The sequence below is a fragment of the Canis lupus genome, chromosome 10 (assembly GCF_048164855.1).
Source record: "Canis lupus baileyi chromosome 10, mCanLup2.hap1, whole genome shotgun sequence".
NCBI lineage: Eukaryota > Metazoa > Chordata > Mammalia > Carnivora > Canidae > Canis > Canis lupus.
In genome coordinates this window covers 54,122,712-54,136,842 of record NC_132847.1, presented here as the reverse complement: position 1 = coordinate 54,136,842, position 14,131 = coordinate 54,122,712, and the positions used below count along the sequence as shown (strand labels likewise).

General features: G+C 46.5%; 1 protein-coding gene and 1 long non-coding RNA gene across 10 annotated transcripts; one reads left to right on the top strand and one right to left on the bottom strand.

The window, feature by feature from the left end:
• The first annotated feature begins 73 nt into the window (after window positions 1–73).
• Window positions 74–10,716, top strand: FAM221B (family with sequence similarity 221 member B). Of its 9 annotated transcripts, none has more exons than XM_072841890.1 (8): window positions 74–98; window positions 795–842; window positions 2,501–3,410; window positions 3,559–3,702; window positions 9,492–9,602; window positions 9,773–9,970; window positions 10,161–10,280; window positions 10,430–10,716. In XM_072841890.1, the coding sequence occupies exons 3-8, from the start codon at window positions 2,501–2,503 to the stop codon at window positions 10,609–10,611; spliced, it is 1,665 nt and encodes a 554-aa protein (XP_072697991.1). In that variant the 5' UTR covers window positions 74–98; window positions 795–842; the 3' UTR covers window positions 10,612–10,716. The 9 variants fall into 9 exon arrangements, with proteins under 9 accessions (XP_072697991.1, XP_072697990.1, XP_072697992.1 ...); XM_072841889.1 differs by lacking the exon at window positions 74–98 and adding an exon at window positions 185–284; XM_072841891.1 differs by lacking the exon at window positions 74–98 and adding an exon at window positions 186–711 and having other exon boundaries at window positions 9,842–9,970.
• Window positions 2,275–13,994, bottom strand: LOC140641672 (uncharacterized). The gene is made up of 3 exons (XR_012038281.1): window positions 13,104–13,994; window positions 12,183–12,254; window positions 2,275–3,287 (listed from the first exon to the last, which is right to left on the bottom strand). It is a non-coding gene; the product is annotated as an uncharacterized lncRNA (long non-coding RNA).
• Window positions 13,995–14,131: the final 137 nt, after the last annotated feature.

Sequence of the window (14,131 nt, the reverse complement as noted above, 5' to 3'; positions counted from 1 at the left end):
GCCGGGCCGGGGACCTGGGTAGGAGTTCAGGCCTGGGCGACTCCGGGCTGCGCTGGACCGGCGATAACCAGGCCCCGCGGCGGCGGCCTCTGTCTGACGTTAGTATGACGCTCCGCCCCTCTATCAGTTCGATTGGTTCTTGTCGGTAAAGCCCACCCCCTGCCCCATCCTATTGGTCTTCAACTTGATTCTGCGGGCCTCCGAGGACAGACTCCGCCCCAGCCCCAGCTCCTCGACCCCCTGCCTTTCTCACCCCGACCTCGGAGCCGCGATGCCAACCTCCGGTCCTCACTGCTCCCCCACTGATCGAGCCACACACATCTCATAGGAACCCTACAGGGACCCTCACAAACCCAGACACCTACGGTTGTCCCCACAGATGTCAACAGACTACCCAAACACTCTCACAGAGGTCCCGCAAACCCCTTTAGAAGAAGTGAGCCCTCTAGGCTCGTCCCCTCTGGATCCAATGCAGTCTCCTCTGCAGACCAGTGCTGTTGCCACGGAGATTTCTGGGCGTTCCGGTTGCCCTGGTGACGGATCCCTCCTCTCCCGGCCTGGGTTCCAGAGGTTTCGGTCAAGATCCTCCCTCATCTGCCGGGCCCGGAACCCCTCATCCCTCTCCCTCCCACCCTTCGCCAGATCTGGCCAGAGTTCTTTTGCGAATTCCTACAGGTGTCCAACTTCCCTGCCCAAGTGGTAGACTGAAAGGCAAGACCTCTCACTACATGCAAGGCGGGTCTCATCCAAGAGCCTTCCATCCCTCACTTAACATTTCTTCTTCCCACCTTCAGACGAGATCCTGACCTAAGGACTTGTAACAGCCAAGCCAAAGCCCAGAGGTATGTGGTTTCTCCAATTGCTGCTCCTCCAAACTCTCATCCCATTCCCCTCCCAACACCTTCTGTCCCTTCCCACCTCAGTCCAACCCTCTGCATTCTCTAATTTTCACCCTTACACTCCCCCTCCTCCACTTTTCTCTGCCCAGTTCCTTCTGCCTCTTCTTTTCCTCCTTCCTCTCCTCCCATCCTCTGGTTCTCCACCCTCAAGTACCTTTTTCCTCTTGCTGAATGTCTGGTCAGATTCCTATCATCCTACCTATTTCTCTACTTCTTGTCCCAAACTTCCCCCTTTGGAAAGACTCTAATGAATGTTAAGTGATGTGTTTTGTATCTCTGGAGCATGGGGGGAAAGTAGGGAGCATGGAAAGTTAAGGCTGGAATCCTTAGGCAGTGTTGCAAAGGATGATAGGCCTTGAATGTCAAGGCCAAGAAATTCAGACTTAATCCTTAGGTGAAGACAACAGAGTGTTTTTAAGCAAAGGAATGCCATTGGTAGGTTTGCATTTTTAGAAAGATCTCCATTGGGTCATTAAGGAGGACTGACTTCTTTTGGACATCCTTATAAGACAAATTGGTCACACCCCACTCCACAGCATCCTGAGCTTACCCCAGTACAACACCAACTCATCTGTATTATATCATTTTGGTTAATCTGGTCTCCTCCCCAGATTCTTTCAGCTGAATCCAATGCTTAGCACAGTGCCTGGGTAAAAGTATAAGATTGGGTTCTTTATAAAAGTGTAAGTTACCAAAAAAAAAAAAAAGTGTAAGTTACATAAATCAATGAAAGTGGCTGAGTGGATTAATATGCTGAAGGAGGCAAAGGGGCGAAGTCACTACATAATCCAGGTAGAAAATGATGAGAACTTGAACAAAATTGGAGGGAAAAGAAAGGAGAGAATTGATTTCAGGAATATTTAGAAATAGAAAACATAGTCCTTGGTGCCTATTTGAAGATGAGGTTTGAAGAAAAAGGGTAAGACTAAAATAATTCCCAGAGTTCAGCTTTGATGCCCTGTTGGGACATCAAGTTAGCAATGTCCAGCAAGTAGTTGGGTATGAGTGTGAGTTACGGGGATTCAAAGAGGTCTGAGCTGGAAATACGGATTTAGGAATCATCCACATACCAGCTGGAAATAACTGAAGGCTTGAACATGAGTGACTCATCAAGGGAGGGTGTATGTTGCTCCTAGACAAAACCAGACTGCAGTCAGGGCCCTGCCTAATGCATTGTGGCATTATCCTACACTCTTAGGAGCAAACCTTCACTTTGGCTTGGCATCCTAGTCTCTAGAACTCTACTGCCTGACCTCCATGGTCCTAAGGCCCAGGACCCTGCTCTTAGACTAGCCAAGTTGCTATGTTCAGCTCCCTCCTGGGTCATGGTCCTCTGCTACCATCTACTGATGGGATTCTGACTGCTTCAGCCTTTTGATTTTTAAGCTCCAGCTCCACAATACATAGCCACACGTCACATGGGGTCTAGGCACACAGATGAACCTCCTGGCACCATACCTTGACCCAAAGTTCATCTTGCTTTCCCGTTACATCTCAGGTGCACTGAAAACCTTATCCTAATTCCATAACCCCCAGTGAACTCTAACTTGCAGACCCTCCACTCCCAACCTAATGAAGCCTATACCCTGTTCTACCACTAGATGGAAGCAGACAAGGTCACAGAAGAGCCTCATACCACCATGGATGCAGAAGAGCACCCCTCTTCAAAGGACCCCTCTGCTGAGGACTTACAGGATCTCCCCAACCCTGAAACACCTTTGGAGCTTTCCATCTCTGAGACCGCTTTAGAGCCCCTTACCTCTGAAACCCCTTTGGAGACTTCCATCCCTGAGACTCCCTTAGAGACCCACACCTCTGAATCTCATATGGCACCATCCACTTCCCAGGCCCCTTTAGAGACCCACACCTCTGAAACTCCTTTGGAACCTTCCATCTCTGAGACCCCCTTAGAGCCTGACAACTTTGAATCTCATATGGCACCATCCACTTCTCTGGCCCATTTAGAGACCCATACCTCTGAAACCCCTTTGAAGACTTCCATCTCTGAGACCCCCTTAGAGCCTGACAGCTCTGAATCTCATGTGGTACCATCTACTTCGCAAGCCCCTTTAGAGACCCACACCTTTAAACCCCTTTTGGAGCCTTTCATCCCTGAGACCTCTGTAGGATACTCTGAGATCCCTTTGGAAACCCCCATCCCCGAGGCCCTGTTGGACACACACATCTTTAAGGTCCCAAAGAAACACCTTTCTTTGCATACCTCATCACAAGACCATGTCCCTTTGTCTTCCCCTGATACTCTGAAGGAAGACCTCTCTGAGTATTCTTCCAGTGAGGCCTCGTGGACAAGGAGGGCCATCCAAATCTCTGAGATCCTTCAAAAGCACTCCCTTTCAAGCCCTTCAGATCCAGTCCACCTGGATACATCTGCAAAGGAAAAGGAAGAGGAAGGAGAGGACATGGAGCAGGTGGATGCCACTGACAGCACCGCACACACCGCTCAGCCTGGATACCAGCTGGGCAAGAAGAAGGGGAAGAAAGGAGTTAGCCGTAATTGCACCTGCACTTTTCCCCATTCTCATCAGTGTCTTATACCTGCCCCCAGGAGGAGGGGATTGGGTTACTCTTTAACCTGGCCCCTTCTCTTAGTTTTAGGGTCTCTCACTTCCTCTTGGTTACTCAGCTTCTCCCTTCCCAGATTATACAGTCCACCCAGTGGTCCCTGCTAAGCAGGTAGAGCTGGTAGAAGTGGCTAAGGCAATGCACAGAGACAAGTTTTGTGCTCAGGTGAATCATCTTTTCCAATGGGACAAGAATGCAGCCCTGAATGCCATCCAGACAGGTGAGCCCAGAAAGCCCTTCAGAGGCCAGTAACAGGCCCCTGGTCATCCTCCAATCCAACTGATCAGAGAACCTGCCCCGATCAATGGATAGCTGCTCCTTGTGGAAATGGCAATGCTAACTGCCTGAAATCTAGGAGGGGAGCAGCCAAGTGGGCCAAGGGGGATGGCATGGGTGCAGAAAAAAAGTGAGGATGTTCATATAAAGCCCAGGTAGGGACAGGCAGCTAAGCTAAAGTTGTTTAAAAAAAAAAAAAAAAGAAGAAGGGCCATAGGCCAGCCCCACATCTAAGGCTCTGAGAGCCTGTACCAAACCAACCTCAGGCAGAGATGGCCCAGAACCCTGGATGGTCCAGGAAGCTTGTGGCTCTAACATGGCAAAAAAGTTCCAGCTTAGTCCTTTTGGTGGAATGCCATTAAAAGGCTGTCACCCTGCGTGCCAGACCCATTATCACCTGAGTACGCAAAAGCTGTGAGTCTCTTCACCAAAGAAGAGTCAGACCTTCAAGCCCTATTCATTCCAAGTATCTGCCCAAAATCAGTAGTCTTGACAGCCCCATTAGTGGCATGCTATGCTTATCTATGCCTGCATATAAAGTACGTGCAGACGTTCTATGTAAACACATGCCCTCCAGTGTGTGAGCATGTACCTGTGTTGCCGAACTTCATGTCTGTAGAGAATACCTTCAGAGAGAAGGCCACCCTGACCTGCTCTGTAGATTCTGTGGCTTCTAGACTGAATTCAACAGACATCACTGCATTTATTTTTGTCTTTCATACTTCCTTTCCCTTTATAATAGGAAGAGAGCTATATTGAAACTAGATGGGCCTAAGATATAAAGACAACCAGGCAATCCTATGTCTCTCTTTCTCCTCCATGCAATTTACTTTCCTCTTCTCATTCTCACCCAGGACCCTTCCCCCTCTATCCCTGGCCAAGAGAATCACAATGATCTCATTTCTTTCTCAGTCTCAATTCAAGCATTGAAATGGTTTTGTTTGCTTATTTTAACATCTACTGTCACTCTTATTCTTCTTGCAAATGTGGGGTCATTCAGTCTCTTATTCTCCTTCTCAGAACCTCCTGCCTACTCCCCATTCTTCAAAGCCACTGCATTTTTTCACATGGAACTTTTTCATTTTCCTGTTTAAACAGGCAGTTTTGTGTAGTAATTTAAGTGTTATTCAATCCTGAAAAAAAGCATCTAGGGTTCCCTCCTAATATTGGGGATCTTAAGTCTTTAGTGAATCAGTAGGTGTGCCGTGTAGAGAAAGATCAAGTGTAAGTTTTTCTTTTATTTATTCAGCATTTATTGAGCACCAATTTTGTGCCAGTCATTTAGCTAGATGTGGAGCCAGTGGCTGGTGGCATGTCAAAAATAAAATCCCTCAAATAATTTGTACACTAATGAGAGAGACCAATAAGTAAAAGGATAATTATAATTCATTCTAATAATTGGTATAATTGAGGTGAGCCTAGAGTACTGCATGGCCAGAAAAAAAGGGGCATCCAATCTTGGGAGCTCAGGGAAGAAGCCTTAGAAGGGATGATTTACCAAAGGTGGCCAGGTAAAAAGTGGGATAAGGTGGGACATGACAGGGCAAGGCATCAGTAGGAAACTACAAGAAATGCTGGAAAGAGCTCAGCTTTGGAAGGGCAGAATTGTACAGCTATTTCTGTGCAAAGTTAAAGAGTTGGGATTATAGGGATGCCTAGGTGGCTCAGTCCATTAAGCATCTACCCTTGGCTCAGGTCATGATCCCAGGGTGCTGGGATCAAGTCCTGTATAGAATTCATTGCTCAATGGGGAGCCTGCTTCTCCCTCTGCCTGCTGCTCCCCCTGCTTGTGCTCTCTCTTGCTCTGACAAATAAAATCTTTTTTAAAAAAATTAAAATAAAATAAAAATTTAAAAATTTTATAAGAGTTGAGATTATATCCTAAGGGCAGCTGAGAGCTACTAAAAAATTTTAAATGGGATAATAACATGAACAAATTTGTGTTTTTGAAAGACTACTTTGGCAGTAGCATAGACTGGAGAAAGACAAGACCGGACATAGGAAGACTACATTGGGCACTGGTAATAATAATGCAGATAAGAAAGAAAAAAAAATTTTTTTTAAATAATGCAGATAAGAAGTAGATGGGTAGAGGTGAAGAGAAATAGAACATTCAAGAACGTTAAGAAAGTAAAACTGACCTTTGAATCTTTGGATGTATAGGATATGAAAGAAGGACATGCTTGAAATGACATCTATGTTTTTGGCTTAGAGACTGATTGGATGATGATGCCATTAATGAATGCCTAAAATAGAGTAGATGCATAATAAGTATGTGTTGGGTAAACAGAGTACAAAGGATGAGGGCCAGGTTTGGAAGGAATAATTAATTGGCTATACCACATTTGAAGTGCTTGTGGAACATACAGGTGAAAGAGTCTGGAGACAGCTGGTTGTAGAGGTCCGAAGCTCAGGAGAGAGGTCTGGACTGGAGACATCTTTCATGTAAAGATAGCTGTATGTTTGTTGTATGGAGATGTTCTAAGCAAAAAGAGATGTTATCATGCAAGTGTGATTTATGTGACCATGGAATTGAGTGTGTTGTACCCTGTCTGGTATTTTCAGAGTAAGCATCTGTTCCATAGACACCTTCGTCACAAGTAGTACACTGCAAAATTAACTGACCATAAGACAATTAACCATAAAAGATAAATAACTAGTTGACAGTTTGGTTGGTTTGACAGTTTGTTAGTTTCATCAACTGGTTGACAGTTTAGTTTCAGTTCTCCGTTGACACAGTACTCCTATTTTTATATTATATAAATCTTAGTCTTTCTAAGTGTCTATACAGTGACACAAAGCTTTGAACCCACACAACTTCCTAGACAACTTTGGAAGGTCTATCAATGGACATGTGACAATATGCCAAGAACAAACAGCAGTGTAGAAGGCTTTCACAACACAATACAAAGCTCAGTTGCAAATATGTATCCTAGTATTTGGAAACTGATACCTCTTTTATTGAAGGAAGAAATTTTAGCAAAAAAAGAAAGTATCATGCCAAACAAGGGGATGAATCAACAAGCAAAAAACAAACCTACACACACATAAAAACATATAATACTATGAATGAAAAACTTTGAAGACAAGTGCTTAGGTATAATCCACAAAATAAAATCAGTTATCTGCACAGTATTGCCATGAATCTATTCTATGCATTTTAAACTCATTTTAAATAAAAATATTTTGCATTTTGCAATAAAAATAAAGCCATTTTTAATTTTGATTTCACTTTTCCATGTTTAATTATGTCCTTTTTAATGAATGACCCTTTTATTTTTCATAATTTTATCTTTTGTGGCAAAATTGCTGATGGCCAATTCATCATGCAGTTAAAATGTTTGCAGTGAAAATGCTTGGCGCAAAGATTCTTAAGGTGAAACTACCTAGAAGTACCTTGTACAGAGTCCAAATGGTATCCCAGATAATGTTTCCTCCCCCTGCCAGTCCTTGTCCACTTATAATAGGAAGAGTGTTTGGAATCAGAGCAGAGAGGAGGGTCTCACTCTGGATTACATGGCCTGATGTCAACTGTCCCACTTTAAGAGCACTGACACATCTAATGAAGTCTGAGGTGTAGTTGCCAGTCTCTGTTTAAACTCTAGTCTTCTTCTGAGAACTGGGCACTGTCTCCTATACCAGACCAGTGCTTGGACTTGACCCTTCCAGGCCCTCAGGCAGGACCTTGATCTATGGGCACTGACCCTTGTTCACCTCCACACCTCATCTGCTCATTCTGTCCTGCTGCTCTGGGCAGAGTTCGGAATTCCTCTAGTGGAATCCTGGCCCCTAGTCACCTCCATTGTGACTCTGCCTGTACCCTGCCCTTTAAACCAAGCCTTACTGGTGTAATGGGGCTCTGGCAGAACAGGCTGTCGGTATCCAGACAGAAGTAGCAAAGCCAAAAGCCACATCTGGACAGACTTTAGGCCCTGAAAGACCATGGGTAAGGCAAGAAAACCTAGACTGACAATTAGGCACAGAATTGTGAATTGTGGCCCTGGCCAGAGTCAAAGAGCAGAGGATGCTAACTCTTTCCCATCCTCCTTATGGAACTTCAGGGCTATGCCGAATACTGGGTCTCTCTTCCCTCCTGAAGGAATCTGCTCATTCATTTAGTCAATCAAGGAGTCTGTGCTTTCTGAGCACCTATTTTTGAGCCAGGCCTATGCTAGGACTAGAGATGGTGAAAAAACAGACCTTTCCTTGGAGGAACTTACAGTCTAAGAGGAATACAGGAGAAAAGTCCATTATAATGCATTGTACTGTGATAGAAATAGCATGAAGAGTCAGAGAAAAAAGAGAAGGGGCCCCCAGACAGACAGAGGAAGTCAGGGACAACTTTTTGGTGGAGGTGACACTTCATTATGGCCTTTAAATGGGAACGGGTCCTGGGCAGCCTGGGTGGCTCAGCGGTTTAGCGCCGCCTTTGGCCCAGGGTGTGATCCTGGAGACCTGGGATTGAGTCCCATGTCAGGCTCCCTGCACGGAGCCTGCTTCTCCCTCTGCCTGTGTCTCTGCCTCTCTCTGTGTGTGTCTCTCATGAATAAATAAATAAAATCTTAAAAAAAAAAAACAAAAACAAACATAGTTATGAAATAAATGTAAAAAAAAATCTTTAAAAAAAAAAAAGTAAATGGGAACAGGTCCTACAGCTGAAGGTTCTAACTCATGAGGACTCATCCAGGATTCTTGCCTAGAAGTTGGAGTACTCTCAGGTCTCAAGAAGGGTGAGAAAATCTGAGTGGGATGTGCTCTCTGGTTCTCCTCCCATATTTGCATGCCTCCACCCTTGCCTTGTAGTGAAGCCAGTTTCAGATCCCACTGCTGAAACCAGACTCTCAAGGATTGTGGCATTTTGCGGGTGCCTGCTCTGAGGGATACTTCTTTGCCTCACAAGCTTCTATTTGTCTTTACCATTCATGACTTCTCGCCTACTTCTTTCTCCTTATTCTTAGAGAACCATAGGCAGCTCTTCTCAAGTTCATAGATAGCATTAATTCAGTAACACCAGGAACACAGAAAGGAAATATGAAGGTGGTCCCAGAGCTGCCCAACTCCTCCTCCTCTTCTGGTTCCTTCAACAACCATGCTTCTTAGGTGCTAGTCCTCACCATCTTTTCTGCACCTGGCCAATCATCTTTCCTTCTCTCACTTTAGACACTTCAAAGAAACAAAGTTGGGCTCTAATGAGGGAAGGGGAGATGAGAATCTTCAGTTACAGACAACTTGGAAAGATTCTCATTCATCTTCAAACAAAATTTCTTTTTTTTTCTTAAAGATTTTATTTATTCATGAAAGACAGAGAGAGAGAGAGAGAGAGAGAGAGAGGCAGAGACACAGGCAGAGGGAGAAGCAGGCTCCATGCAAGGACCCTGAGGTGGGTGGGACTCGATCCCGGTCTCCAGGATCAGGCCCTGGGCTGCAGGCGGCGCTAAACCGCTGAGCTACCCGGGCTGCCCTTCAAACAAAATTTCATTTATAATCTTGAAGACTGTCTTTAGTTATTCATGACAGGCTAACAGAGATGGAGTGGATCCTGGGGTGGGAAAGAAACTACAACACTTGTGGAACACTGACAAAACCTGGCAGGAAAAAGTCTAATGGGGTGGGGATAAAGACTCATGGTGGAGGTGAATACACCTAGGGAGAGAGGTGGGAGTACCTTGGGAGGGAGGCTTAGGCTATTTTTCCTTGTCACTTTTCTTTATAACTCAATCCCTCTTCACTCAGGTCTCTACATCGGCTGGCGCTGTCCCCATTATATATGGGACTGTTTCCGGATTGGAGATGAGTCCAAATGCTTTTGTGGACACTTGTTGAGAGAACACCAGATCATCTCAGGTAGGGAGAACTGACCAGCTCCTGTCAATGGGGAGTAATAACTAACTCTGGTCATGTGTTGAGATTATGAGAGAGGATGTGTGTGTTGGTATGGGGGAGGGGGTTGGCACAGGAAGGCCAGGCCTTTTAGGTAGCCAGTCTAATCCTACCATCCATCCACATTCCCATAGACATATCCGTGCCCTGCAATGTAGGCCAGTGCCGCTGCCTCATGTTCTGCTTTATCCCTTCTCGCCCAGAGGAGGTGGGTGAGTTCTGGCTCAAAAGACGAGCTACCTTTGACCCCAAGGCCTGGAGGGCCCAATGTCGTTGCAAACACAGTCATGAAGACCACGCAGCTACGGGGTCCCATCCCTGCAGGATAAAAGGTAATTTCTAGGGTGAGGGAACTAGAGTGGTGGGCATGAGTAGGACACAAATAGTTTGGGGATAAGGATAGGGGGACTGGTAGAAGGAACTTCTCAGGTTTGAGGCTGGTAAAGAAGAGGTGAGAATGGAGTCAGCCCATGGGGAAGCCCCAATTCCCTGTATTTGTCTTGGCTTCACCCCTTGCCCTAGGTTGTTGCTGTAACTGCTTTGAGTCTAATTTCCTCTGTGCGGCCTGTGACCGGCGCTGGGAGGAACATGAGACTTTCTTTGAGACTGAGGAGACCCGGCGACGAGGAGGAAGGCCTCATGGTGAGCGGGCAACCTGGAACAGGGGACCATTCCAGGGTCATATCCATAAGACAGGGCAGGAAGGTGCTTCCACCTTCAACCATCCCATCCAGCACTACCTCACCCTCTCACCCACTGCATCCCATACTTGCACTGGTTTCTACCCCCAGGAGCAGATTACGTGCCTTTTGCAGAGATGCCTACCCTCCAAGAAGCCATCGTCAGCAACTCTGACTCTGAGGCTCTACAAAATCAGGGGCCCTCTGGCCGTCCTGGCTCCCACCCCAGACCCCCTGGGTTTCCTGGCCCACATAGCCTCTGGCCTGGCCCTATGTCTGGCCCCCATACCTGACTCTTTTACCTCTGCTTTTCCCTCCTCCAGGGACAGACACTGTCAACACTTGGCGCAGGCCTCTATGAGCCTGGCTCAAATCAGCAATAAAAGGGAAGGAACTGGCATCTGGCCTGGTTCTCTATACGGCAGATAGAGCCCTGCCCAGGGATAGACACTCTAGGAATTTAGAATTGGCACCTGATGGGGACAAGAGAGAGCACTACACAGGAGAGAGGTTAGATCAAGCCACCTGCCTCCACCAAACCCACTTTCAAGCTGCTAGCTCTGGCATCAGAAGGACAGAATGGCTTCGAGGAAGCCAAGGAGGGAGGGGGTTTCCAGAAGGATAGAGTGAACACTGGTGTTAGATGCAGTTGGGGACTCCAGTAATAAAGACTGAAAAGTACCCATTGGATTTTATAATTAGAAGGCCTTTGGGCACTTTAGATAATGCAGTTTCAGTGGTGCAATGGGGGCAGAAATCAAACAGCAATAAGTTTCAAAGTTTCTTTAGGAAGTGTGGATGAAAAGAGCAGGAGAGAAGTCAGACAACAACCAGAGGGAGATGTGACGTCAAGGAAGCATTTTTTAGGAGGGGAGAAAGGGGGAGGGGCCAGTAGAGAAAAAGATCTCAAAGGATGCAGGAAAGAGAGAGAAAGAGATGCCTAGTGACACAAGTCCCAGAGATGGAGGGAGAGAATGAGGTCAGGGCAGAGGTGAAGGGATTTGCTCTGGACAGGAGAAACACCACTTCCTAAGACTAAGAGAAAGGAAGGAAGAAAGAAAATGATGGGTCTTCACTGAGCTGCAGGAAGCAGGATCTTGTGAAAGTTTCCCTGTGAAGTAGGAGATAAGGTCAGTTCCTGGTCGGGAAGGAGAGGGGTAAGAGTGGGGAGTAGGAGACAGGAAGAGAGAGGTGAAGGTTTGGGAAGGCTAATGTGGGGAATCACAGAAAAATCTGATCAGTGGGTAGTTGAGGACGGCTGGAAGCAGGAACCTAGTTAAAGAGGAAGAGAAACACATAGTTAGATTGATAGTTGGTGAGGAGGGGCATCAGGGAGGATGATCAGGAAAATAAAGCAAAAAGAAGGCTTGAGGATGTGGAGAGAGCTGACCATATAAATGGAAAGAAAGGAAAGCCAGGAAGCAACTGACAGATTGAAAAAAGGAACAAAGGAATAGAAGTCTTAATGAGGTCCAGTAGCCCATATCGTAGTGGGGATCAAAGTACAGGAGACAGTGGTCAGAACCTACAGGGAGCTGCGGCTCTAAGATGAGGGCAGCTGCCAGGGATCACAAGGACTTGGGAGTAAAGAACTGTGGGCAAGGGGCCAAAATCACTGAATGTGGTCAAAATCAGTGGATCACAGATTATTTTTTCTGAGTAGGAGATTCCAGCACTAGTGTGCCTGTGATCCTAGGCAAGTCATTTTGCCTCTCTGGGTCTGTTTCTGGCTCTATAAAAGAAGAATCTCTGTGCTACCTGCCCTCCCTGAGAACCCCAAAAATAACCAGTTTCAAAGTGTTTTGTAGTTGCCTACCCTGCCTGGTTGGTTTTCTACTTCTTCACAGATCCCAGCTCCTCTTACCTCTTGAGCTTCTCCAGAGCAGCTCTAGGGGCTCCTGCTGTCTCAGAGGCACCATGAGAACTGCATACAATTCTAGAGCACATAGAAAAGGCCAATCTGGGAATCCCTGGGTGGCTCAGCAGTTTGGCGCCTGCCTTGGCACCTGCCTTTGTCCCAGGGCATGATCCTGGAGTCCTAGGATCGAGTCCCACCTCGGGCTCCCTGCATGGAGCCTGCTTCTCCCTCTGCCTGTGTCTCTGCCTCTCTCTCTCTCTCTCTCTCTGGGTTTCTCATGAATAAATAAGTAAAATCTTAAAAAAAAAAAAAAAAGGCCAATCTACATTCTCCTCATTTGGGACGCTATCTATACTTTCACAGGAAGGGATACAATCTGGATGGCTAGAACTCCTAGGGCAAATCACAGGAGTCTGCCCTGTGAGGAAATATCTGCCCTTTGGAGGAAAAAGGCACTTTCTAATAATAATATGGCTGTACCAAAGATCGTTACTATCTCTGGAAGTAAAGAGTTCTTTCTGACTAGTGATATGCAATCAGCGCCATAATGACTATTCACTAAAACTAATTCTAGTTAACAATAAAGGAATGGTTACTGTGATAAACTCATTCAAATCAATAATATGCAAACACTATAAAGTCTACATAGACTATGTAATAATACAGAAAATTGTAAGGGGCAGAATAGGAATATATATGCAATACGTATGTCCTATTATGAAAGGAAATGAGACACGAAACGTTATTCATTCCACAATCTTTGAGCACATATATGTCAAGGCAGTGTGCTGAAACAACAAACCCTAATGATAGATACAATGGGGGCTTTTGCCCTAAGTTTTAAATGTCAGTCTAAAACTGTGTGAGTACATTAGTATTTTGTGACCCCTGCTCTTTCTGTCAAAAATATATAATCCGATGGAATACCTGGGTGGCTCAGTGGTTGGGCATCTGCCTCAGCTCAGGGCGTGATCCTGGGGTCCTGGGATCGAGTCCCGCATGGGGCTCCCTGCAGGGAGCCTGCTTCTCTCTGCTTGTCTCTCTGCCTCTGTGTGTGCCTCTCATGAATAAATAAATAAAATCTTAAATACATGTATCAGTTTATTAAGTATAAATATATACTTATATATATAAATTATATATTATGTATTAAATATATCATCATCATATATGTATATATATATGTACATAATTAAAATCCGGCAAAACAAAATATACTCCAGACCTAATCATGACGCATTTCCCTTGTCCTTCAAACCCGACTAACTGAAAATGCCAGGCACAAGGCTAACCTGCACACATCAATTCTGATTAGGAAAGAACACTGGATCCTATTCCTTGGTCGTGGGGCAAAGACAAGACACTCCCGCCACCACCCCCCCGCCCCTCGTTAAAAAAAAGGGGGGGTGGGAACGCCCTGAAAACAAACTGCAGATCTTCCATCTTGGAGTAGGTACGCGAGAACGTAAAGGAATGGGTGCCGTTCGATGAGTAAATTAAAAATCTCTGAACTGCTCAAAGAGCTGAAATGCCCTTGTAGGGAAGAAGCTGGGTGGGCACCTTCCCCACCCGTGAGGGGCAGGACCCCGTCCCGGCCACCCGCCTGGCGTCGCCCCGCCGCTTCTGCCGGGCCTGCCGGGCCTCGGCGCCCAGGGGCGGCGGCGGCTCCCGGGGCCAGCGGAGCGCCCGCAGCACTCGCCCTCCTCCCGGCCAGTGCGGGGAGAGGGTCTGCGACCTTCGGTCTCCTAGTCCTACCAATGGAGAGAGCCACTCTCCGGGCGAGACGACCTGGGGGGGCAATGGCGGAGGAACTTTCACTCTGACCAAAAGTCGAAGCTAACGGCGTGGAAAACTCGCCCTCCGGCCGGCAGAAGCCAATGGGACGAAAAGATTCGGCCTCCAGGTGGTGGCGGCGGAGCCCGCGGAGCGAACGGCGCCACCCTCTGGGCCGAAGG

What these genes read in the sequence shown, in the direction of transcription:
- FAM221B (XM_072841890.1), top strand. Translation starts at nt 2,501, where the DNA reads ATGGAAGCAGACAAGGTCACAGAAGAGCCTCATACCACCATGGATGCA. An exon ending in CCTGAATGCCATCCAGACAG is followed by an intron (nt 3,703 to 9,491) that starts GTGAGCCCAGAA and finishes CTCTTCACTCAG; the next exon opens with GTCTCTACATCGGCTGGCGC. An exon ending in ACGAGGAGGAAGGCCTCATG is followed by an intron (nt 10,281 to 10,429) that starts GTGAGCGGGCAA and finishes TTCTACCCCCAG; the next exon opens with GAGCAGATTACGTGCCTTTT.